The following is a 25,537-nucleotide window of genomic DNA, read 5'->3' as shown; positions in this document are numbered from 1 at the left end:
TGAGCAATTCAAATTAGTGCACATTTAAAGAGTTGCTTTTATATTTCATAATACCAAAACACAACTGTATGTAGTACTGTGGGAAACATTGGCTATTACTTCTCAGTGGTTGTTTTTTACAGATCACCACTGCTGCAGTGACTATTATTATTATTATTATAATACATTGGATCCAAACCCTTTTATTGTCTGTAACACCCTAAATGAAGGATGTCATATTTTGACTCCTATTAGTGGTTGTGATCTCAGTATGGACATGAATTGGTTGCACTTCAACCCAGAGTTTTTTCTTGTAGAAGTTTATTTGAAAGCACAGCGGGGTGACAAAGGGGAAACATAAAGGTGGAAATATACATTTTAACCTTCCAAGTAATTTATTTCCTGTCCAACTATCAATCTCAAACAAAACATTAATATATTATATTAAAAAAAATATCAGGACCTAAAGGCCAGTAAACAATAGCATGGAGATCGATGAACTGCCACAGCTCCTCCACGCCGCAGGGGGCGGCATGTCCCCCTCCGGACACCTCCTCCTCCTCCGCAGCGCTAGAAGAAGAGCAGAGGTGAAAGTTCGTAGCTGAGAAGCCGTGCTGGAGAACTCACGACTTGAGGCAGAAATATGGATGAAAACGAAGAGTTTGCCTTTTCTTTACAAGACAGCAAGGCAGCATACGTACTCAGCAATGTCGCAGAAGTTGTTGAGCGAATTCTGACCTTCGTACCAACCAGGTCGCTTCTCCGCATCGCGAGGTAACCAAGCATGTTTGTATGCTAAATTATCAGCCTAGCTTACGTACATTTCTGTGTTACCATAATGCAAGTGAAAGTGATTTTCAGAGACATGCATGAAAGTTGCAGAGCTAGTGTAGCAGTTTTTTTTTTTTTGACAAACCTATAGAGCTAGCTTACTGTTTTACTAAGTTGTCACCCAAGTTAGCAGGTAAAGTTGAGTGTGTTTGTGTGTTTGTGCTCAGTGTGTGCAGGCTGTGGAGAAACTGTGCCCGCAGAGTGCTCAGGACTCAGCAGCAGCTCACCTGGGTGTCTGCATGTGGACCTTCAGACGCAGAGGTCCATGCTCTCTGCGGGATCCTGGCTGAGGAGGTGGAGGTAAAACAAATACTGTATAAACCCAAATACCATCGTGCAATGTTGTACAGCCATTTATGTGTAAAAAGAAACACTTAACCCATGTTTAAATACCAGCATGTGTACTTTGTGTCTATTTTCAGAAAGTGTATCTGCTGCCTAAAACAGTTCTGGCAATGGTAGACTGTGAGGCCTTCAAAGGACAAGCCTATTGCTACAGACAGAATAAAGGTTAGTGTTGAATAATGTTAACCCCCCCACGCTTGATTGATCAAGATGTATTTGAAAAGACTTGCCCTAATGTACCCTACAAAATAGCCCAGGGGTGTCCAAAGTGCAGCCCGAGGGCCATTTGCGGCCCTTGAGGGGATTTTTTGCGGCCCGTGACTTCAAATGAAGAATCAGAAGATTTAGATTGGCACATTATCTTCTTTTTCTTTTTCATGTTAACAAGGGCTGAACAATATTCCTAAAATAGAAAATGTTCAGTAACATGTATGTTGTTGTTTTTTTTTTAATCTACAGCTTTTACTATTTTTTTTGTAAACTATGAAAAAAAACTTATGCAAAGTCTTTGCAAACAAGCCGACTGATGCAGAAAGCTTTTCCAAATAAATGAACCACGTTACAGGCTTGATTCTGAGAAAAAAACAAATAAAGTAGAACGAAGAAATCAAAATATTTGATTTCCTTTTATTAAAGGGTTTCTTTAGCGAGCCTTTTGATTCTGATCTACAAAGCCTTACTATTTTTTCAACTATATTTAAAAAAACAAAACCTGTGGCCTGCAAGCGATTCTAACACGACAATTTTGGCCCGCAAGAAAAAAAGTTTGGGCACCACTGAAATAGCCTAACACTGCTTTTGTCTTAGTGGTATTCCTCAGTGCCTCTCTCAACCCCTTTTCTAAAAAAGTTAGGACATTGTGTAAAATGTTTATAGAAACCAAATGTGTGGATTTAGCAAAACATTGGAAACAGCACTAAGACAACATATGAAACGTTGAAAATAGTAAATTTGATTGTTTTTGCCCATATCAAATGTTCTGCCGCCCGACAACACGTTTCAGAAAAAGTTGGGTCAGTACAGCAAAATACTGTTATTGTGAAATGCTTACATTTTTGTCATATCTTAAAGTTTATGAGGTCGACTTTCAACAGGTTAGTAACATGATTGGGAATAAAGTGAGCATTCCAGAGAGGCTGAGTCTTTTTGAAGTCAGAATAGGGAGGGGTGGAAGACTTTGCTGGCAGATAGTGGAACAGTTTAAGAATAATGTTTTAACATAAAATAGAAAAGAATCTGGAGGTTTCATTGTCAGCAGTACATAATGTCATTCAAGGATTAAGATAATCTGAAGAAATCTCTGGTTAAAGGACACAAGGCCAAAAAACAAAAGGAAAAGCGTGATTCTGCAGGGGACATCAAATCATGGGCTCAGGAACACATCCAAAAACTATTGTTTGTAAACACAGCTCATCGCTGAATTCACAAATTCTACCATGCAAATAGGAAATCATATATAAACCAGATCCAGAGATGCTTCCGCCTTCTCTGGGTTCAGGTTCATTTAAAATCGACTTGAGACGAAGTGGAAAACTGTCCTGAAATCTTGACGAGTCAAAATTAGACTTTCTGTTTGGAAATCATCCATGGTGTGTTCTCTGGGTTATAAAGGAGAGGGAGCAGCCAGCGTGTTAACAGTGCACAGTTCAAAAGCTAGCACCCTTGATGGCATGGAGGTGCATTAGTGCACATGGCATGGGTTACCTGCCTTAACTTTGTATGTCTCTTCTCTGTTGACTGCTCAAGACAATGGCAAATCACACTCTGTATATTAGAGGTGGGAATCACCAGAGTCCCCACGATACGATATTATCACGATACTTGAGTCACGATTTTATATTATTGCGGTTTTAAACATTTTACGATATGCTGAGAATTGCAATACAATATATTGTGATTTAACTTTTTTTACTGCATATTATCCACAAAATTAAACTAAATCAAGAACTGTTTTGTCAAATAAGAAAATTCTCATTCTCTTCATCTCACTTCAGTCTTTTGATTTCTCCACGATGGGAGTCAAGACCACAGACTGACCAACACTGTGATAAAAGTCAAACCCTGTCAAAGGCGGCGTGAACCTCACAAGCTGAACTGTTGGTATTTCAGTCGAGTCCAACTTGAACATGAATTCTTAACAATGCAACTTGTTCAAAATGAATTGTGCAACCCTTGCAAAATTAGAAAAGCATATTGGCTATCAGTATAATAAAAATATCGATACTTGGCGGCCATTAATTGATACAATATTGCCACACAAACTATCACGATACTATGCTGTATTGATTTTTTCCCCCACCTCTTTGCATGGTTCCTTAGTTAAAGACTAAGGGCGATAAACCAAAAGCGATGACATTTCTCAGTTTCAATATTTAAAATGTCTTTGTGCTAGTTTCAATTTCACATGAAGTTTCAATGGTTTGAAAATCATCAATAGCGTCATTAATATGTATTTGTAGCAGTATAATACATCACCATGGATACAACATGAATGGGAACCTTGTTCTGTACTTTTGTACACAAATGTTAAATATTTACAGGTGGATAAAATTATGACCAAGTTAGCTTTAAATTCTTAAACAGCTTCCTATCAGTCATGTTTCATTGACTGAAATGTAAACTTTGCATAAAAAAGTCACTATTGAACACTTGTAGTGAATTTATGTCAGTTGGTAACTTAATCACAGATCACTTAATAACTCTGCAGTAGAGATAAGTCACATTACAACACAGGATTGTTAGCATCATCTTCACTAAATAAAATTAGAAAAATTAAAGGTGAACATTATTACCCCCCTTTTACATTTTTTTTCTCTCAACTTATCTGAAGCAAAGAAGAGTCGACAGAGTGTGGAAACGGTTGACGAACTGACCATGGTCTTCCCAAAAGGATGTGAAATCATGGGCATTGCTTCACCAGGCATCGTCTGTAAGTGTTCCTCTTCTCTGAAATATTTCATCATTCATTTGACTGAAAATAATATCACCATCTTACTTCCAGAAATAAAACAGTGTATCCACATTTAACCATCCATTTCATTCAGTGACATAAAAATGTGGTAGTCAAAGCTTTGATGGATCATATTTGTTGCGGCAGCATGTCCATACACTACAATTCTCTAAAAACAATGAAAGTTAACCAGGTGTCATGTGAAGAGGAATGGTTCACCTTTGAGCAGAGAGGTCTACACATTAATTCCCACTGCTGCTGCCTGGTTGGAAAGCAGCAATGGTGGCTGGTTGAAAGATGGGCCAGTCTGCCTGCTGCTGTGCTCTCCATTTCTCCGTATAATCACAAGCCCACAGAGAAGTGACTCTCCATCAGTCACGTTCTTTTTCCGCTAGATGATGGCTTATCAGGCTCATATCGTCTATCAGCTTTAATGGTCGCCTCAGCTGTTTGTGATAACTCTCATTTTGTGATATTGCTGCCGAGGGTCACCACAGGGTCAGCATGCACATCTAATTCAAATGAATGAAGTCTTTGATTAGATAAGGATGGATCTATGGATTACTTGTAAGTAAGTCTTTCCATACAGCTCGGAGTGAGTCTATTTATTCATGAGCTTTAGTAGTTGGGCTACACAGTATTAAAAAGATGAATTGTGATACATGTACACATTGTATTCTTGCATAACAGATTAGTGTATGGGGCTGGATTAGATACTAATGCATACTATTTGTTCACTTTTAACACTATGAATGGTGTTCTGTAATGTACAAATTCAGTTGCACAAATGCACACTAGGGAACAAGCTCAGTAAAAATGTAATCATTAAAACCAAAAGATATACTGGAGTGGAAAATTAGGTGACCTGTCTTATAATAATGTGAATTCATGACTGTACAGCTTGATGTTTTGTCATTAGCGTGGTAGCTCATCAATCTGCTTAACTCTCTAACTGGTCTTGATTAAAAGTGTATTTCAATATACCGTTGTTTAAGTTTAAAATCCTGCCTGGCGTGTTAATGGTCATTGATATCATCATAAGTGTTTTTTAGCCTGTATTATAATTCTCCAGAAGATTATTCCTAGCCCACCAAGCAACAATGGATTGTGTTGCAGTTTCCTCTAATGGCCACTAGATGCTGCCAACATAAATCTGCCTGTACCAAAATCAAGAGTAATAATCCTCCTCCCACTGGCATCTACTAATAGTTTTCAATGAAGGAGATTTTTTTAAGGCTGTCAGAGAACTCTTTACACCATTTTTCTATCAGACATTTGGACTGTTCACAGTTCAACATCCACAGGTGAACGTTGCCTCCATAAGTATCTAATAAAGCCATGAACCAGCACACACCAGGCCAAAGGTGGATGCAGCTGAATTGAATTCTTAAACTTTATACATGCCTTTCCTCATTTGACTTGAAGGTTGGACTTAAACCATCTGTAATGAAAATGCATCTACAGAGCAGCAACTAGTGGATCTTGGTCATCTATCAGGATTCAGCAGGTTTCAAATGAGCTATAAAAGCTGATGTCTGCCTAAGAAGAGGAACTCATCTGGGAAATAAAACGACTTAATTTTTGGTTGTAATGAGAAGTCATGGGCCTCCATCACGATTTGAGTGTAGGATATATACGTGAAAATCCCAAAGTACATGCATGCTCCTCTCTGCAGTGACTCCCAGTGGCCCTTCCTCCGGCCCTCCTCAGGAGTACCAGGAGGGGGAGGCAGGCTTTGCAGTTATGTTCCCCAGCATGGAAGGTGTCAAAATCAAGCCCTTTCATTTTTGCAAGAAGTCAATCACCCCAACCTCCCTGCAAGAAGCTGGTGAGTGCAGGCTCACAGCCATTATTGCATTATCTAAAGTGAGAAGAGCTGAACTTGTGTTTCCATCATTGTTTTATAAATACATTATTCTGTCTTTCCAGGACTAGTTGACAACCCAGACCTTCGGGTTGTACTGATGTTTGTCTATGAGGCCTATAAACCTGGAGGAGCACGCTTCCTCAGCCAGATACTGGAGCCGCTGGCCAAGAGCAAAGCTCTAATTGCTGGAGGGCTTGTAGACAGTGTTTTCTCTCCTACCAGACAATGGTGAGTAAATGCCCTTCCCTTAGATTATGTTTTTCTTTCTAATTTTGTAAATACAATGTGTTAGTACAAAATTTAAAATTGCTGGTGATTTCTTTCAAAGTCCTGAAGCTCAGATTCTCTGAGGTTTCAGACATGAAAGTCTTCCCACCTTAATTTGAAATGCAATTTATTTAATTTTCTATTAAGTTCGCCTTGTATGGATTTGCCAAAAGGATTGGATGGCATTTTTAGGCTTTCTAAATAAATAAATGTATCTTTTTCAAAGTCACACTTTCTCTCTTCCCATCATCTCTCAATCTGTAGCTGTAGCGAGGGTGCATACGGGGTGATGGGCCTGGCTCTGAGTGGCCCTAAGGTGCAGGGTGCATCTGTGCTCTTGGACCAAGACATCACCAACCCGAAGGAAGCTGAAGCCACAATTCGGAGGCTAAAGGCAGCCAAAATCCCCGAAAGAAACACCATAGGGTTCATGTTTGCCTGCGTCGGCAGAGGCCAGAATTACTACAACAACCAGGCAAATGTAGAAGCTGACGCCTTCCACAAGGTGTTCCCCAACACCCCACTCTTCGGCCTGTTCGGCAACGGCGAGATCGGCTGTGACCGGATCGTCAAAGACGACTACACACTGTGCGACACTGACACGGACTGTCTGCAGCACGAGTACACTACTGTCATGACCCTGGTGCATCTGGGCTGAGTGATGGAAGCTCCTGTTTGTAAAGACAGGCGGGAACAAGAAGCATTCTGTAAAGCGTGTTAAACACGTTGCGACTCCGAGGAAAATAATCCCTTTAGCCATCTGTGTAATGGCATCATTTGGGAAATGATGTCCCTCAGAGACTGTGTGTAAACAAAGCTTTGTGTCAAACTATCGGGTTTCACAAAGTTCAGATTTAAAAAAGAGAACTGATCATCTCTTTTTACATTCAAAAGTGATGGGGCACTCTTATCAAATATATGTGTTTATATTTACCCTAAACTTCGCACACATTCAAGGCATATCTTACCCTCTGACATCACCCTCATGGTGTGTTTGCTTTTCAGGTGAGTGAGTTATGTACACTTGTGAGACCCACAAGCTATTGTTCTAGTTATTGATTATACGGAGGCACTTTTTATTTATGTAAATAAGACAAATATGGTTCATCTTCCACAAAATCAAGGTGGTCTTGATTTAAATGCTCTTCCTTGTCATGTAGCTTTTACACTTAAGATTTTTACACTTTGTCTTACAAACGGGGGAAAAAAGTATTAGCCTATGAATAAGTACAATTTTTAAAGGTATCTATTTACCTTGGTTCCACTGGGCACAGGGACATCAGTCTGAACCCAACAGTGCCTCTTTTTGGACCACATGTCAGGCCATTTCTCCTGCTTCCTCGTTCCAGTAGATATTGCTTGGGCTTGGTGGTTCCTTCATCCTCCCAAGTTATTAAAATTTGTTAGAAAAATTCATCTGAAAACAGAAGAGGAAACAGGGTGGCTGCCCCTGATGGCCCTGATGGTTGAGTGATGCCTAATAGGAGAAAATCTCAACTTCACCTTAACTTACAGTTCACTGTAGTTTGTCTTTAACTTTAGGAAACGGTTTGAAAATTGAAGATATCCTGACCAAGGTCAGAAAAGTTTTATTTGGCATTCATCTCTGGAAAAAAAGGTACCTTTTCTTTTTGAAATCTTGATAGCATAGCCTGAAACTACCTAGTTACTTGTAAAAAAAAAAAAAAAAAAAAAGAGAAATTGTGCAGACAGTACTTTAAAGCAGAATACAAGTCTCTGTAAATATCCATTACTGTATCGGTTTTCCAAAATGCTGTCATTGATTTTTTTTTCCTTTTTTAAGGAGAATATGCTGATGACCTGAAGGTGCAATTTCCAGTTTAAATATATATTGGTCAAAGAGTTTTTGGTGTTCAGCTTCTCTATGTATTGCAACACTTACTGTTTTTAAAAATTGAATTACACATCATTAACATTTTCCTTTGTATTTTTTGAAAAAAAGAATTAAAGCGTATTTTAAGTTAGTGCTTACAGCAAATTGAACAAAACGTTTTGGTGTTTATGCACTTTTCTACATGTGCCAAATCATATCTGTTCTGCTCATTTCCTCAATAAATTACAAACATCCAATATGTCAAATATGCAGCTTGTACTGTTTTCTCCCTCTATCATAGCCTTCCCAGCAGCCAGCATCTGAAGAGCCAGTCCTGGAAGCTGGAGCGCGCTGGGCGTTACGCATCCCTCCTCTGTTGTAACTACAGGCCTACTACAGCTTATTCAGATCAGCGCTCTTCCTCATTTGCGCACTCCCTGAAATGTGAGCCTCAGCCTATAACATCTTGAGCAGCCCACGTCCAGGCGTGTTTAAATAAAGGAAGAGACGCTTCAGAGTGATTGATGTGCGCTTTAACCATCGACTGGCTAATCCCGATGAATGACAAACGGTTAAGCCAATTGCTGCGGAGGCAATTTATATTCCCATAGTATCTTTATTTTGGGAAACCATAAAAAAAGACGCTCATGACACGGAGAGGGACGACCTACCAGGCGTAAAGCTAATAAAATCATCTGTGGCGATAATCCGCTCTTAAACTGGCCTCAATCGGGAGCTGAGAAAATCTACACACTGGATTTCTTCCTCTCTTTCACACACACATTGACACACACATACACGGCCAACATTTTTTAGACTGCTATGTCGTGACCGGAGCGATGCAAATGTCACACGATTCATTGGCTACTGTCAGTCTCCGGTACGAAAACGTCAATGTTTTGATGGCGTTTGGGTAAAAAAAAAATTTGCCCTGCTGCTGCTGTGGAAGGAAGAGGGGAGATCGGGGGAGAGCAGAAGATAGTCTGGCTCATTTCAGCACCTGGACAGCTCCGCTCGCAGGGATCCCCGCTGCGCTCGCCGGGGAAACCCTCCTCTACTGAGGAGCGGGATCTAGAGCATCGGTATATAGCAGGAAAATATATTTTTATCACTATTCTGAGGGACGCTTTCACCTAAAATGATCTTCCCGAGCGACGATGCTTCTTGCGTTTGAGCTTCAGCCCTTCTCTGGTTTTGCACTAAAATCCAGGCAGCGCAAGTGGGAGCAGCGGACGCAGCAGCAGCAGCAGCAGCGGTGGTGTTGGTGTTGGTGTTGGTGTTGGTGTTGGTGGTGCTCATCCAATGCAAAAGTGCTAAGGATAGCTGCAGCCTACACACTGCGAGCCTGCTGCTGTTCCACTCACTCTGATCACCACCGAGGGAGACATCACTATCAGCAAGGGGGCAGCGGGAGGCACGATTACCCATCAACAATGTAAATCTCACACAGGTAGGTCTGAATTAATAATTGATGTGTAGCGAGGAGCTCTCAGTAGCAGTTCAGTACACAACTCTAATTTATAGTTTCTGCTTTCTGGACTAATAGCAGCAGCTAAATCCATTTGTACAAGGCATTGATGAAACATCTGACATGCACCCACCTCTGTTCGTAGGAATGCTGAACGTTTGGTCTCAGCTAGCAGAGCAATGCTTTAGGACTGATTCAAAGTTAACAACAATCAAAGTCCATTCATGTTTGGGCTTAAAAGTATTTTTGTTTAAAGTTCTAGAGTCAATCTTCTGTTGACTTGGTTTTACATTTTCTGTCAATCAAACTGTACCTTAGTTTGATATTCACCACTGTCACAAATGCTCTCTCCAAGGCTTTCTTCTCAAGCATGTGATGAAAGCAACTAGTTCCACCAACTTGTGTTAGCTAATAAACCATCCAAAGGAAATACTTTACATTGTTAAACAATTTTCATTACGATTTTGTTGAATGTCCCTGAAATCAGAAGTTGGGCTTAAAGTGATTTTTTTTGGACCTGATTTGTCAGACACCCATAAATTGAAGGAGTCCTGTCCTGTACCTATTTAAAATAAGAGAACTTTCCTTTGCTTGCAGTAAGGACCATATTCTCGCCTCTCAGATTCATCATGACAACATCTATCAGGTGAAAAGGATAAGAGCAGCAAAATCAACGTGAACTGAGCAGAACCTTTGCTACGACAACCCCCACATCTCTCCCCTCCCAGTCAACCAGCATCATGGCAAATGCTGAGTGAGTACAACTGATCGCTTATCTTTGTTTTTCTGCATTCCTGTTTATTTTCCAACATTTGAAGGGGAAAAAAACACATCATGTATTTAGGACAATTGTTCCATACAGCTCTCAACTTTCTCTCTTGAATCTCCTCTACACTGGTTCAAAGCTTTCTGCGCTTTTGTTTCTACAATGTTGATCTGTGTTCACACGGACATTGCTGCTGTTGAGAAGTCTCTGAACGTCGTCTCTCCGAATGCAAAACAGACGCACACTGACACGCAGAAAGACACCTGCACAATGCTGACTATACAGAGTGTTGAATCTGCAGCCATTAACACACGAGGTCACTATGTTAATGCCCCCAGTGGAACAACACACTTGATTGTTTCTGATTACCCATAAACGTTACAAATTCTTCCAACAAACCTCTCCAGCTCCCAGCTTTCCATTTTTAATCTGTGCTCACCATGTGTGCACAGAGAGCATCTGATGCCTAACACGCTGAAGCCTGTGTGTGTGTGTGTGTGTTTGATTGTGTGTGTAGATAAAAGTAAAAGGTAAGGGGGAATACAGAAAATCATTATTCTGTTAACTCACGATTCTGCTGGCGTAGCATGACTCTGTAATTTGTCTCGTCTTAACTAGCTGCATTAATTCTCTTGACCTACATGAATAGCCCCACATCATCGCTCCATTTGTGCTTTTAAAGAGAACCAGTTCTGCTGGTGGTCCCACTCAGGGCTCAGCTCAGTGGGTTCTCAGTTGCAATGTCACATCATGCTGTGGTTAAGGTGAACGGAATCCTGAAACGTAACACTTTAGCTCACAGGAAATAGCTTTCGCTCTTGATCATGTCATGACAATACAATATAAATAATAACATTAGTTAATTTATGCCCTCATTCCCTCCTTTACCTTCAATGTTCAGCATTAAAACTAATCAGTTGGTTGTCTGTCATTCTAAGTGGTGGGAGAAGTTTTTTGGATCCTTTATTGAAGTTAACGTACCCTTACCTTATTAAAGTAATCAGAAGAGTACAGATCAACACTGGCTACTGTGTTATCATTTTCATGGTATTGTTTTATTTACAAGTGTCTAAAATAATAAGCAGCATTTAACTATTGCAGCTGATTAACTCTTATTTGAACTGTTTGTTTATTCTGGTGGTGTGAGCAAACGAAGGTCATAGATTAAGTCAGAGGTTTTATGAAAGGATAAAATGGGGTTGAAAAACATAAGCAACTCAAATGTGTAAGAAATATTTGGACCTTTCTGTCATCTTTGCTGTCGTGTTAAATATTGCCAATTTACCTCTTCAATGATGAATAATAATAAATTTACTTTATCCTGGAAGACAAAGTGTCTATTTTCACATATCTGGTCTTGAGACTTATACTTAATGGTTTGTATGTACGATGCATTTTAGGGTGTACTTTTTCTTTAAAATCCAGCATGGTCTTTGTCCCTGCAGGTTGGGACCATTCGTCTTTCTGTACAAGCTGCTGATTAGCTTGTGGTTTATTGGGGGGTTGGAAAGGTTGGATGGCTTTGCCCTTTTTGTTCAGTGGGTGGGAGTTGATGAGCACATGATGTCTCTCTGTCTTCTGAGAGAAACTCTGTGTACAAAAAAAGCTGGAAATAACCCCAGTTGGCTCTGGCATAATGTACACAGTTTATTAGAAATGGATGAAAACAAGTATAGGCAAGAGAATCTCCACGAGAATGAGCGCTGCCCCGTTTTTCAAAACGGTATTTCCTAATTTCCAAATTTCATATTAACTCCACTGATCTTACATGTTACTTTCATTTAACATTTTACTCTGGCAACTACTCAGGCTAAAAACAAACATTTTTTCCCATAAGTTTGTTGTTGTTGAAGGAGCTTCCAAACTACAACAAAAAGTAATAGTAGTACAGTCAACCCTAAGGAATTGGGATTTTGTATCTTTTTACAGTTTTTAAGTAACTTTGATTGAACACTGATTTAAAAAATGGAGTGGCTTTGTGCACATACAGTAGGTTTTCTAGATTATCCCCTTTTTTCACATTTTAACACAGTACGCTTTTCCCCATAAAAAATTTAATTATAAGATTTTTCTTTTCAAGCTTACCAGTCTTAGCTGTTCAAAAGTCTCCTTACAGTAAGTGCCAATTTAAACAATTATTTCATACTCTTTATTACATTAAACTTTCACTGTTTGATAAGATTACAGCTGTTGCTATACAAATTAAGCAAAATGCTCTAGATGCAACAGGCTGCACACATTAAAAATAGACTTAGAGATTTGAATGTGTGTCTCTATATGTAAACTATTGCAGAAGAAACAAAACAGTCACTGTTATTAGAAGTCTAACAGAACTCAGTCTTTTCGGTCATGAACGCTTTCAACACCCATCTTCCCTGATGTGTCTGTAGAAATTAAAATAATCTATTATTGGAAACTGACAGTGTAAAAAAGGTCCACAGACCTCTCCATTATGAAGAAGGCTTACGTACATCTGCTGTCTCAGGCGTGCCCCGCGAGGGTCTCTGTGTCTCCTGCGTCTTCTTCAGCTTGTATCTGTAAAGGTCAGATAAGAGACTGGTCACAGCAGGGCCAGAACAGCCCATTGTGCAGTCCACCAATTCATCATAGTTTAATCTGTAATATTATTAATGAGCTAATGTGCCTGGCAGACTTCATTAATATCTACTAGTGTGAAATGACCAAAGTTTCTCTGGAAGTTGAATTGTTCTAAGAAATTACCCAGAGCAATTTGTGAAATCTGCAGAAGTGACAGATGAGTTATTACAACAGAAACATGGTGTTTAACATAGAACTACATTTTTCTAGTTATTGCCTAGTTAGACTGTAATGAAATCGATTAAGGTTAAAAATGACCATAATTCAAGACGTCTTGGTGCCCCTGTTTCAGTAAGGTTAGTCTGTATACCAATGAAGTTCCCTCAGGTAAAAGATGGACATCCTTCTTATGCCACTTCTGCATCTTTTGAAGCAAAATCCATATTAAGTTGTGTGTTTGTCTGCAGCAAAGACAACCATCACTCACTATAGAGCTGTTAAACAATATAAACTAATCACCATTATGTTATGAGCCCGACTGTATGTAAGAAGCATTACAGAAGTTTGCAGTGTTTGCATGTTGCATCATCAACAGTGGACAAAATGTGCATGAGTTTTTAACACTGATACACAATGAAGTCCAACTTCTCCAAAGTTCTCCACAGCAGCTGGTGGGAGCAGGGAACATCTGCTTCGTGCCTCCTTGTTCTAGCCAAGTTTTGGGTGTGTTTTAGACCCTCAGGTGTTCTGCTCAGACAGCGTAATCTAGCATGTGTGTGCTGGCCTTGTAGTCCAAGGACTGTGAGATTGTGGATCAGTATAAAATGGACCTGGACGGATGTACATGTATTGTCTTTACTCCCTGCAAAGTGTGTTTTCCAAGCTAGTATCAGGCTTTATAAGAGGAGGTGATGACACATGTGGCTTGCTTTCAGTTTCCATGTTTAATTTCATTTACTGATGTACATATATATACTTTATTAGAGCATGAAAGTAGACCATGTCATAATTTAGTAACTACACCATTTTCCACTAGAAATTATACCACCTGACATATGCTCACTCTACCCAATAGCTAATGTACCCAAACATGTATGTGCTGATAAAAGTATTACTTTGGAGTGGATCTTATTGAGAGGATAGTGGATCTTATTTCCATCATGCAGAGTGAAAGTAGAAATTAGAATTTTGGAACACTGTCAAATGAAAATTTAAACAGGATATGAACTTGGTGAGTTCACTTTACAGCACTTTAAGTCAATTAGATTAAAAAAAGAAATCTGGATGTCAATGCAGTTCTTGTCAGTACAATGTAGAAGGGACAAAGATTTTCACTGTCTTTTATTTCAGACAAGCCAGCGGCTCTCGTAAAGCTCTATAGGAGCTAAAGGCAAACTTCAGAATGTTTTTATGCCTCACCATGATAATCCCAAAATGCTCATATTAAGTAAGTGTAATACATCTTTAGGAGGTATTTAGATGGTTAGTAGGTATAATATTTCAATGTTTTTTCTTGAAAATGTCTGTCACGTCTGTGGTCAACGACTTTCAGTCAGGTTACTGGTCAATGTTAATACTCGCTAATTAATTTCAATTCAATTATATTGTATAGCACATTTCATACAAACGTAAACTCAATGCGCTGTACAGAAGAAAAACAATTTAAAATAATAAACAAAAACAAAACAATAAACATGAAAAAAACAAAATAAAATAATAATAATAAATGAACAAGTGGATTCAAGAGCTCACGTTAAACCAAAACATATATTTGTAAAAGGAGCATGCCCCATCCCGTACAACACAGAGTGCTCACAGGGACCATGCACCAACCATATGTACACACACACACACACACACACACACACACACACACACACAAAGAAAAACTAGCAACCAAAGGCACGAGAGAAAAGCAATGTTTTAAGACCACTCTTAAAAGAACTTAAAGTTTCTACAGACCTCAGGTCAGCGGATAGTTTATTCTATAAAACTGCACCATGGTGACTAAATGCACCTTCGCCAGATTTAGTCTTGACTTTTGGTAAGTTCAGCAGACCCATACCTGCTGATCTTATTGGGCTGTAGTCAGTGAGTAGGTCAGAAAGATGATGTTTTGTAACATTTAGTGTGTAAAGACACAAAAATTGCTCAGGACCAAACAATGCCAAAGTCTTCCTTTTCTTTTCCCTGAGGCTGCCTGCACGTCAGTCTCATAGCAAAGGATCTAAGAGGGTATGAGCGAGGCACTCCAGTAGTCGGGTGAAGAAAATTCTTTAGTGCCACTGGCTCCCAGTTACTTTCATGACCTTCTGTTTCGGCCCTGAATTCCCTTGAGCAACTTTTGTCACATAATGACCTTTCCTACCTGGCCCACAACTCCACAGTCCAATATGTAATTTTATCTGCCGCCCCCCAGGGAATCCTGCTCCCCTGAATATCACTTCTTTCCTCTGGGTGCTTTTCTGCAGATGCAGTCTTTTGAGTCTGTTTTTGAGAATTTTGCAATTGCCATTTTCAGTTAGGTAACAACATTCAGGGTACTCAGAAAGGTCAGGATTTATGTTCAGGATTGCAAAAATACCTTTGGATAGATACAGAAGTGGGTTTGTTTCTGGGTTTTTTTTTCATCTGCATTAGTTGGAGTTTTGTGCACAAAAGTTATTTTCAAATATACAGTTATACGTTAAAAAAGTATATTTACAACACTTGTTTGCAGAACAATTTAAGGTGCTCTTGAGTAGTCTTTATCCTTCACATGCTCATGTTTATTTCTTTTCTTTATTGCATTTAAAGTTTTACACAATAAAAAGGCTATTGAAAATATTCCATATAACCATTTCAACATTTTTCTGTGCACCTTAAAGTAACATTTACCAATATAAACATGGTATAGCGCTTAAAGGATTACCTTGCCGAAGCAAGCCCAACAAATGTTACTTTAATATCAAACATATCTCAAAATTGCACAACTTAGCCCAAGAACTTTACTGACATTGTAAAAATCTGTGTTTCCCTGATATCTCAACTGGCAGCCCAGCATCTCACCAGGTACATTACTGTAAGCTGTGAGCTGGTGGGGCTCTGGACAGCTTGTGTCTGTCATGAGTAGTTATGTGTGCGATCCTGATTGTTTGGGAAGAGAGCCAAACCTGCTGCTGTGCTGTAGATGAGAGGTGGTATGGATGAGATGCTGCGTGTAGGAGAGGTGTGGAGAAAACAACATCTATCAGGCCAACCCACTGTGGCATAATGCTGTGTATCCACAGTCTCAGGGCGGGAATTAATCCTTTGCCAAGTAAAATAAGTGTGGAGGTATTTGTCATCAAGGCACATAAACAACTTCCACAGTACAACAATGTACCAGTCCATCTTACCATCTGTTTACTGCAGTGGGACACATTGCATCACTTTAGTCAGTTTGGCCATCTTTTTTGGGCAAGCACTGGTCCCAGATCAGAGTTGTTTTTAGTGATGCTGTGTTACACTTGAACCTACGGAATGAAGGTTTAATTTCACGAGACTGGTAGGTTTCAAGGATGTGATTTATTAAAATGTTGCACCTTTTTAAAAAAGCGGTTGGGATCTTTTCTTCCAGATAAGTGAGACAAGGTCGCTGAAAGCTTTGATTCAAATCCTCTGTGTTTATTTTCCATCCTTTTAAGTCATCACTCGACACGCAACAATCACACAAAAACACTTGGAATCAAACAACATGATGGAACACAAAATACTGAAATCACTCGACTTACAGAAACAAGTTTTCTAACTCTGGCAGGGAATAGTAAATGCAATGCATAATACACAACGGGATCATTTAGTAATAAGGTTTTCAAGGCCTTTAAATGGAAAATAAGGAGTACAGAATGGGTGAATGCTTTCTTTTATCTTGAGTTTGTGATTAAAAGCAAATAGATATAACTGATTCTACCCAAACCTATAAAGCCTCTGCATTTTTCTAATAAGCTCCACGACCAGAAATGTGGTAAAACTAGAATAAATATTGGAGAAGCTTTGGAAAAATGGAGAAAGGTTAGAACGCAGAATGGTTTCAAGACAGACGTGCTAAGCACTGAAGCTTCAGTGTCCGCGACCTGGAAACCGGCGTGACTTGACTCTAGGGAGGAGGGGGCGGGGGGGGGGGAAGCTCAATTTAATGTTATGGATTTCGACTGCAGTACCCATTCTAAACACTGTGTGTTAGAGTTACATATTGCTCCTTTAAACATGTTACGCCAAAGTAGTGTGTATTATGTTAAACTATGAAGACATATGTGTGCATGATGGGACTAGTTAAACGCCTAGCTGCCTACTGCTGTGTCACGTTTTGCTGCTCTGATTAGTTCTAGCATCTAGGAACATTTTGGTCCGAGCCATTGAGTGTGTTTCTTTCAAATGGAAAATGAACAGAGAGGTTCCAGAATAATTTGCATATGCATATAGTGTAATGAAATAAATAACTGAAATCAATACATTTTCTGAATAGACAGAGGCAGCAGCCTACAGAGAAATGTAATATTCTGTCTTTATCCTTTGCATCCATGTTCTTCACTCATATAACACATATTGCACTGTCCATGAGTCAACAGCGTCACATCCTCCGGTGTCTATCTTTTTTGACTGTATAGAGTATGTGTCTTCAAAGAAATGTAAGGCCGGCTTACCGAGGGAAATAATCCCATCAAATTGGGATGAGGGCAGCAGCTCTTGAGACTAGACAGCAATAACACTTCTGCCTGAGACCAAAGGGTTTTTATTAATGAAAAACAAAAATGAAGAAATGCTGCTGCCGTGTTCTATACAAGCAGAAATGATAGACTACTCCTTGGAACCTAAACTTTTAGAAGTGCTCTCAGCCTTAACTTGTATATTTATATTATTATAGAGTGTCAGTCTGCAGGTGAAGCATTTCAGAAGTTATTTTGTAATTGAGTGTTGTCTTTTACCTTTCTGCCAGGTTTGTCTCAACTTGCTTTAACCAACCTGTTCTTTCGTTTACACCGCCTGGTACAATATCAGCTCTACTCTGCCGTAGTTGATTGACGTTAATCAAACTGACATAATGAAAGGAATGCAGAGGAAATGTTGTCCATGTCATCATACTCATTTATGCAAGAACTGAGAAAAAAATGTTCTGTGTTGAGGTACAGGTGATCACAACTTTGTCAACAACAAAAAGACACACGTGCTTAAAAGTTGTGAATAAATGTTTTCTTCTGCACATATTCAATCTTGTAGTACTTCGGCCTGCGCCTTGAATTTAAAATTAGGACAGAAGTCATGTTTAATGTTTCTTCTCACACCTTCTTATAGTGATTAGTATTTTGTTGGTTACTGTGTTATGTTCTTCAGAGGTTAAGGTCACAGAGTCAGAGTTTAGATCAGATCAGCCTTGGTGGGTTTGTTTGTCATCATGGTTCTTATAACAGGCTGCCCTACAGTCACTTTCAGAGAATAGGATGACCTCCAACAGCTCAGGTCACTCTAGATTGCATCAAAGGTCCGTCGGCGTTGACTATATCTGTGTGTATTTTAATAAACTGCTGTGTGTGTGTGTGTGTGTGTGTGTGTGTGTGTGTGTGTGTGTGTGTGTGTGTGTGTGTGTGTGTGTGTGTGTGTGTGTGTGTGTGTGTGTGTGTGTGTGTGTGTGTGTGTGTGTGTGTGTGTGTGTGTGTGTGTGTGTGTGTGTGTGTGTGTGTGTGTGTGTGTGTGTGTGTGTGTGTGTGTGTGTGTGTGTGTGTGTGTGTGTGTGTGTGTGTGTGTGTGTGGTGGTTATCTGTTTTCTGCCTGCATATCATCTGTCCTGTTCACCTGTGTCTGTCCTTTCCTTAAGGTATGCCTCTCTGTCAGATTGCATGTCTCTCCTCTGATTGTTTCAGGTCACTCTGTGCTTTCTGTCACGGCATTTTGAGGAGGAAAAATTCAGTCTAAAGAAAATGGCTGTTGGGAAAACCCTCTTAGAATTTGTATTATCTTTGCATAAAACCCTTTTCCTTAAATCACACCGGTCATTCCTCGTGTGTAAGTCCACTTAAGAGGTAAAATAGAGAATACCATGGCAGCTAAGCATGAGTTTCTAATTGTTACTGTCTCCTTAATGGATTCTTCTTAGAATTAGATAATTCTCTCTGAAAGGAATGGCATCTACTTTTTTTTAAACCTTGTTTCCTCTTTCTCATTGTCTCATCACCTCTACACTTTTACTTTATTTTCTTTTAGCCCTATCTGTTGGCAGCCTTTTGTCCTCTTCTTACCTCCCTTATCCTTATCTCTCTCTTTTCTTCTTCTTTCTCTACTTCCACTTCTCACTTCTAGTCCTCCCCCTGAACCTTTGTGCCTGTCTTTTCCCCCTCCTCTCCTTTCCGTGCACTTCTCTCCGCTTTAAGCTCAGTCACTCTCTCCGTTCACTTTTTTAATCTGTCTTCTTTTATTGTTTGTATCTTATTTCCTTTGTCACCCTCCCCTGTCCTCCCTTATTCACCCACTCCTCTAGTTTACCCTCCTCATTCACCTTTTTTCTCGACTTCCTTTGACGTTTGAAGGAGAGTGGGGATCCGCTCAGCTGACAAAGGGAGAGGCGATGACGTGATATGATACACCACACCAGCATCTGCTCTGGTCTAAAAATACACACCACAGGGCACACACACTCAGTCTGCAGCTGCACTCAGCATTTGTGTTCCACCTCCATGCTTTACTGAGATGGCCCAGCTTTTTACTAGGGCTTATGGGAAATGCTGCGTTACTTTCTGCTGTCCCACAACTGAGCTTCCTTCATGTGTGAGGTTATTTGGGGACAAAGTTTCTAGGTGGATGAAGGGGGTCAGGCAGAGGCTGGGTACTAAGATTAGAGGGCATGGGATAGGTTTTAGTCTAACAGCCAACATGCCATTTATGAATGAATTCAATCATTCATAGAGTAGTAAGGTTAAAAAGCTCTTTGCCTTCATGGTAAATTAAGTCCACTAAATGGAAATCATTGATTAAAAGTGAGGTGTAAACCTGATTTGACACAGATTTAAGAAATGTCTAAAATTAGTAACTGTAATAATTTATTTAACTTGACAAAATATTTCAATATTTCATTCTCCATATAAAAGTGTTTATTTTATATCCCCTTTGACTTTTAAAAATTGCCTCTTATTTTTATAAAATGTATACACATTCTTTAAGAGTGCAAAAATGTCCCTTTTTTTAATGAAATCAACCCTCTGTATAAGAAGTAATAATCCTAGCTAACATTAACTGGCTAGCTGTTTGTGGATGAGCTTTTGGTTTTGTTTGCGGTGTTTTTTTTGTTGTTTTTAAATTCTGCATGTTTGCTATTTGACGACTGTGGCTCAAATGTAGTGTGAATCAAACTGTTGAATCAGGAAGCACTCTGCCCCCCTGTCATTGAGCAAGGCAGCGTGTACCTGCAGCTCCTCTGGTCCTGCACAGTGGAGGATGGTAAGAGTGCTCAGCAGCGCTCTGGTGCTGAGTGGGTGTTTGTGTGTAACCCTCTCTGACCCTGCGCTCACTCCCTGAGGCCATCTCTGTAAATAAGAATGTGTTCTTAGTGAAGTTGCTGGGCTGAATAATTAAAGTACTTTTCATCTGCACTGCTTTTGTGCTCATATATACCTCCTTCAGCAAATACATTTCTGTTCTTTTCTCTCTGCTCTGTTATCTATGCTGAATCTGCTTCTTTCATGATGATTGGTGCCGTGGTTTTGATATTTAAGCTATTTAAATGCTTACCTGAATATAACATTTTTCTTCCTGAAAGTAAGGCTTTTGAATCTACTCCTTTATTTTTTCCAGAATAGCATCAATTCTAAATGTGTGTTTCTTGTTTAAATATATATATATTTTTTTAATGTATGTCTTTCTCTTTTCTCTCTCCTCTCTGTGCCTGCGCGTGTCCTTTGTCTGTGTGTTGCTGCTGTTGGCTTGTAACTAGGGAAGTGGAGCAGGCAGGTCTGTCAGATTTGGAGATCATCTCGCAGCCGGTGGAGGATGAGCACCAGTGCTTGGCTCCTCCGGTCCAGCTGGTGAGTTTTGGCTACAGAGATCTGCCCCTCGCTGCCCTGGACCTTTCATTGGCTGGCTCGCAGCTCCTCTCCAACGCAGATGAAGATGAAAACAGGGAAGGGTGAGTGAAACTAGGAGTATTTGTTTGTTTTTTTATATTGTCAGCCTCTTTGGAGTGACACACCTGTGATCACTTATTTGTTTCAAAGTGCTTTTTCTGTGTACTAAGACTACAGGGAGGTGTGACTGACACACTGGTGGTATTTTAACATACTGCAGATGACTTTCATGAAGTCTTTTGGAAGCTGAACAGACGCTGAAACTGTCCTCCAAATGGATTTAATACTTTTACCGTTGTTGGAATCACACAGAGTTGAAAGAGAAAAGATTCTACTAAAATGATGCTGCATAACTGTGTGCACAGAAAACAGACCTACGAATCATCACTTTTACCACAGATTATTTGCTTGTGCTCTCCTACCAATGACTACTATGTCTCCTTCATGATGGAGTCCTGAGCAAACAGAAAGTGTGGGAAAGCTGCCACTTCCAGGAGTGACTTCACTGTTACAAAGCGTGGCCTGTTCTTACCTCTCCACCTGGGTGTTCTTTGTGACGTTAGCAGACCTCAGTATTGCTCTTAATTAGTAACAAATTCATTTCTTTCTAATTCCAGAAAGATTCATTGGTGGTCTTGACCAGCCTTGATTTAAAGTCCGTAGTCCGAGACCGAGACAAGACCGAGTAAAAATGATTGTCTCGAGAACCGGTCTGGAGACCAAGACAGATTTCGAGTACTACAACACTCATCTGAGAGACAGAGACATTTTCCAAGCAGGGGTGGCAACCTGATGACAAAGAGATGTCATTAAGTTGTATTATAGGAAATACAGGATCCACAGTTTATGAAGATTGATTTATGCCACGGATAAAAAGTCAAGACATCTCTGTCTCCAGAGCTTCTACTGTGTTGAGTTATTTTACAATCTGTCTATTGTCAGTCACAAACATTTTTACTGTGTGTAACTACATTGTTTTACAGTTCAGCTTTTTTTCACTTTTTTTGCTCTTTGACTACACTACACAAAACATGCTTTACAAACCTCTTTTTTTTAAGTACTTTCACAAATGAACTTTCAAACTAAATAGCATCCACAACGCTCTTTTTTGTGACACAAAATAGTTCAGTGTTGCAGGATACAGTACATATATCTTAGGGGAAATATGCAAAATGTGCCTCACACATAATAGTTTCTCTGTTAATAAGAACTTGATAGTTTCAGTTGTCATCCAAAATATTTTATTACGATTTTATCAAAAAGCATCTAACACATAGTCACACACACACACACACACACATGCACATGTCAATGCCTCATCACACTTGAATAAATGCCACATAGTAATACAAGATTATCATCCATCATGTGTTTAGTATCCAGCCTCAGTCCTTGTCATGCTGTCCCTGTTACTCAGGATGGCTCCCATTTATCATTAAGTGACAACCTCTGGGTTACCCAGCATCCATAAGTTAAGTCAGATCTATTCATCATTCTAGACTATGTAATACCCCCCCACCCCCCATCCCCTAACCCTGCCTGCTTACAGTAGGAGCGATTGTTATGAGAAAAACCGAAAACATTGCACTCTACATTTCTTGCCAGTCATTTGCCCTGTTTAACTAAACATACTATCATATTTCATTATTTTATTGGGTCTCACATAAGTGTTCAAAAGCAGGCTGCTTCATGTTGTATTCTAACTCACATACCCTTGTTTGGTGACTTTACTAAAATATTGTTAAAAGTTCTGATAATGTAGAACCTTTGTTCTTTTTCCAGGCCGCTCTTTCTTCTACATCAGCCTTAAATGTATCATGCAATAATGAGCCTTAAGGCTTAATCATATAGGTTGCATACAATTCAAGTTCATGATATCAGAAAGCAGCTTAATACAAACCAAAAGTGATGAGTAATACAGACATCAAAATCAATGCAAAATCGACCAAAAAAGCCTGCATTGCATCTGTTTGTTTTTCTGTTTGTCCTGATTGTGTGAGATCCTGGTATGGCATATGGATATGAGGTCACATCACAGCTATCCATTTGATTAGTCACAACATTAACAGATTTTTCCCCCCTCTTTTAAAACCTGCCCACTGTCCCGTCTTTCCATTTTGTCCCGTAACTGTGACTCAAACCTGGCTCTTAACACACCCTCTCACCATGATGCACATAAACACACACACAACAAATCCATACACCCTTCTTCATCCAAATACTCTGTTTGACACCATATCAGGTCTCACTCCATTGGTTCCCTGCAGTTAGCCAGTGACGGCCAGAAACAGATGGATTTCACAGACGCACTGTCAACAGTGGGCGGTGCCGACACTCATACTGTGACTGTATCACAACCCTCACGTGTCCCATTTCATATCAGTGTCAGTTATAGCAAGTATTTCCATCTCCATGCATAATGGATAGATGTGTGTGTGTGTGTGTGTTTACCGAAAACATTTGGTGTACAGTGATTAATTATGCATACAGCATTTTCTACTGTGGCTCAACCTGTGAAATACCTTTAAGTTTCGGCTAATAACTGGGTCACAGGCCTGCTGTTGTTGTTGGGTAATCAAAATATGAAACTACCAATAAGTTCAAATGAGCTTTGGTCCGAGGGCGAGATGCAAAATTTCTCCTCCTGGTCCTGAGCCCCTGCTGAAAGAAGCTCCTACAACCAATTTACAAGTCACCGCGGTGAAGGTTATTTTACCAGTGAGCTCAATTTACTCAAACTGTGCTCGGTGCGATGGGGTCACTATTTCATATTCAAGTCATTAGTGCAAAATGTCGGCCTGTACAAATGCTGCCAGTGGGAGTTGTAAAACTCATCATTCTTTCTTTTGCTTAATGAAATTCCATTTAGAACCACCAGGCATGAGCTCCAGTAATGTGCATGTTACATCTCCACTATACCTTAAACGCTGCACTAATCCCTCTCATTAATCACTATTAGCAAGCCTTGTGTCTGCCATTATATTGGGAACTTGCATCGGAGGTTCCTATACCTCTTTCTTTCTTTCTCTCTGTGATAATAGAGGTGAAATATCAAGAACACCTGCTGTTTGCGGCTCTCGCATCACATCAGGTGTAAGTGCTAACCTGTGAGATTTCTAGACAGAGTTTCGATTACTGACCAGAAGCAAGGATCCGCATCGAGAGAGAAAGCTGAGGACATGCAAAGAGGCGTCCTCTGACATTAAGAACTAGTCGCCAGAAACAGCAAGATAGCAAGACAGAGTCTCACTGATTGTGTCAGTCAGCCGGCTCCCCCCCCCCACCCACAAAGGAACTGATTCTTTATATTCTGTGGATTTCAGCACCGCTGGGGCCTACGGTGATTACGCCTGTGCCTCCATCTCCTCATTACCGTATCGATCTTCCTCCTAGACAGTGGTCATTAGTCTGCTTTAATGACATCCATGATCACGATGCCTGTGCACCATCATCATGTTTTACAACGATTTCCTGCGGCAGTTGGGGGCTTTGACACCAGCTACCCCTTAGTTGACTTTGTTGACTGTCATTACAGAATGTAAGCAACTTCAGGCCCATTTCTGTATTTGCTTTCAGGATGCAAAATGGAAAACGCTTGAGTCCATCTAGCAGGGAGACTGACTGTAAAACTCACCTTTAGGGAAATGGGGCAGAGGAAATGAACACTTTTATGGGCGTGTGGAACTATGAAGTGAAGTTGAGACAGCAGAAGTGGGATAGCCATTAAAATGAAAGTATATGTGAAAGAGGAATCTGTTGGCCGCTCTACTGACTCTACCTGGGAAAGTGGATTGCCCCCGCCCCCCCCCTCCCAACTAAACCCCCAGGCTGCATTAACTGGATCATTGGCTTTCTGACACATTAAAGGAGCGTCATGAAGGAAGCTGCACATGGGAAATGTTGAGGCAAGCTCAGCAATGATGTTTGGCAAAATGAGAGCGCGTGATGCTGACAGTGAGAATGTCACAACCACGGTGAAGGTGTTTCATCAACATGGTGCTGCCTCATTGGGTGGGGAGTTATTTTCACTGGAAGTTTAGGAATGTCTCATAGTCAGTGAAACTTTTCTCACCTTTTCATTCCAGATAGAAAATTAATGGAAGTAAAAAATATACTAAATAAAAATGTATATTTTGTGGATGAGTTGAAAGTTTAACTTCAAATTCAATTAACCAGCTTGTAGTGTTTCAAAATGATTGAACTCATCAGTTTTGTTAACTTTTCCTTGAAAACAAAGTTTGTTTTTAAATGTTCTCTACATTTCTAAGAATAGATACTAAACCTGTAGAGCTTTGTGTATAATGGTGTGTGTACACTGTAATGTTGCAACGTATTTCATAGCAGGAAGCAGGCAGAAGGGATTAATCAAGAGAAAAGGCTCCTGTGTCAAACTGCCACCTTGTGATGAAGCACCTACTGTCAGCCATGTTTGCATATCACAGCCCGAAGCATCGTGAAGGTGGAGCTGACCTTACTGCTATCTTTCCTATAATGTGCTGCCCTCACTTCACATGACGGAGAAGCAATGACTCGCACACATCCCCTCCTCGATCGTACACACACACTCACGCGCGCACACACGCACATCCATATATTTATACATGCATGATGAACAGTGAC

The 25,537-nt window shown here is 40.0% G+C and overlaps 2 protein-coding genes across 2 annotated transcripts in view; both read left to right on the top strand.

The window, feature by feature from the left end:
- Positions 1-8,332, top strand: part of fbxo22 (F-box protein 22) — a 37,624-nt gene extending 29,292 nt beyond the window's left edge. The window contains exons 2-8 of the mRNA XM_061040957.1: positions 607-753; positions 978-1,110; positions 1,233-1,320; positions 3,986-4,084; positions 5,781-5,933; positions 6,035-6,200; positions 6,504-8,332. Coding sequence (XP_060896940.1) covers positions 623-753; positions 978-1,110; positions 1,233-1,320; positions 3,986-4,084; positions 5,781-5,933; positions 6,035-6,200; positions 6,504-6,897 — 1,164 coding nt within the window. The 5' untranslated portion in view covers positions 607-622 and the 3' untranslated portion in view covers positions 6,898-8,332. The remainder of the gene's footprint in view (positions 1-606; positions 754-977; positions 1,111-1,232; positions 1,321-3,985; positions 4,085-5,780; positions 5,934-6,034; positions 6,201-6,503) is intronic.
- Positions 8,333-8,450: 118 nt separating this feature from the next.
- Positions 8,451-25,537, top strand: part of LOC132975995 (transmembrane protein 266-like) — a 42,504-nt gene continuing 25,417 nt past the window's right edge. Inside the window, exons 1-3 of the mRNA XM_061040944.1 lie at positions 8,451-9,523; positions 10,139-10,295; positions 20,788-20,979. Coding sequence (XP_060896927.1) covers positions 10,282-10,295; positions 20,788-20,979 — 206 coding nt within the window. The 5' untranslated portion in view covers positions 8,451-9,523; positions 10,139-10,281. The remainder of the gene's footprint in view (positions 9,524-10,138; positions 10,296-20,787; positions 20,980-25,537) is intronic.

Source organism: Labrus mixtus, chromosome 1 (assembly GCF_963584025.1).
Source record: "Labrus mixtus chromosome 1, fLabMix1.1, whole genome shotgun sequence".
NCBI lineage: Eukaryota > Metazoa > Chordata > Actinopteri > Labriformes > Labridae > Labrus > Labrus mixtus.
The sequence above is the reverse complement of the archived record's forward strand: the minus strand, read 5'-3'. Positions and strand labels throughout refer to the sequence as shown.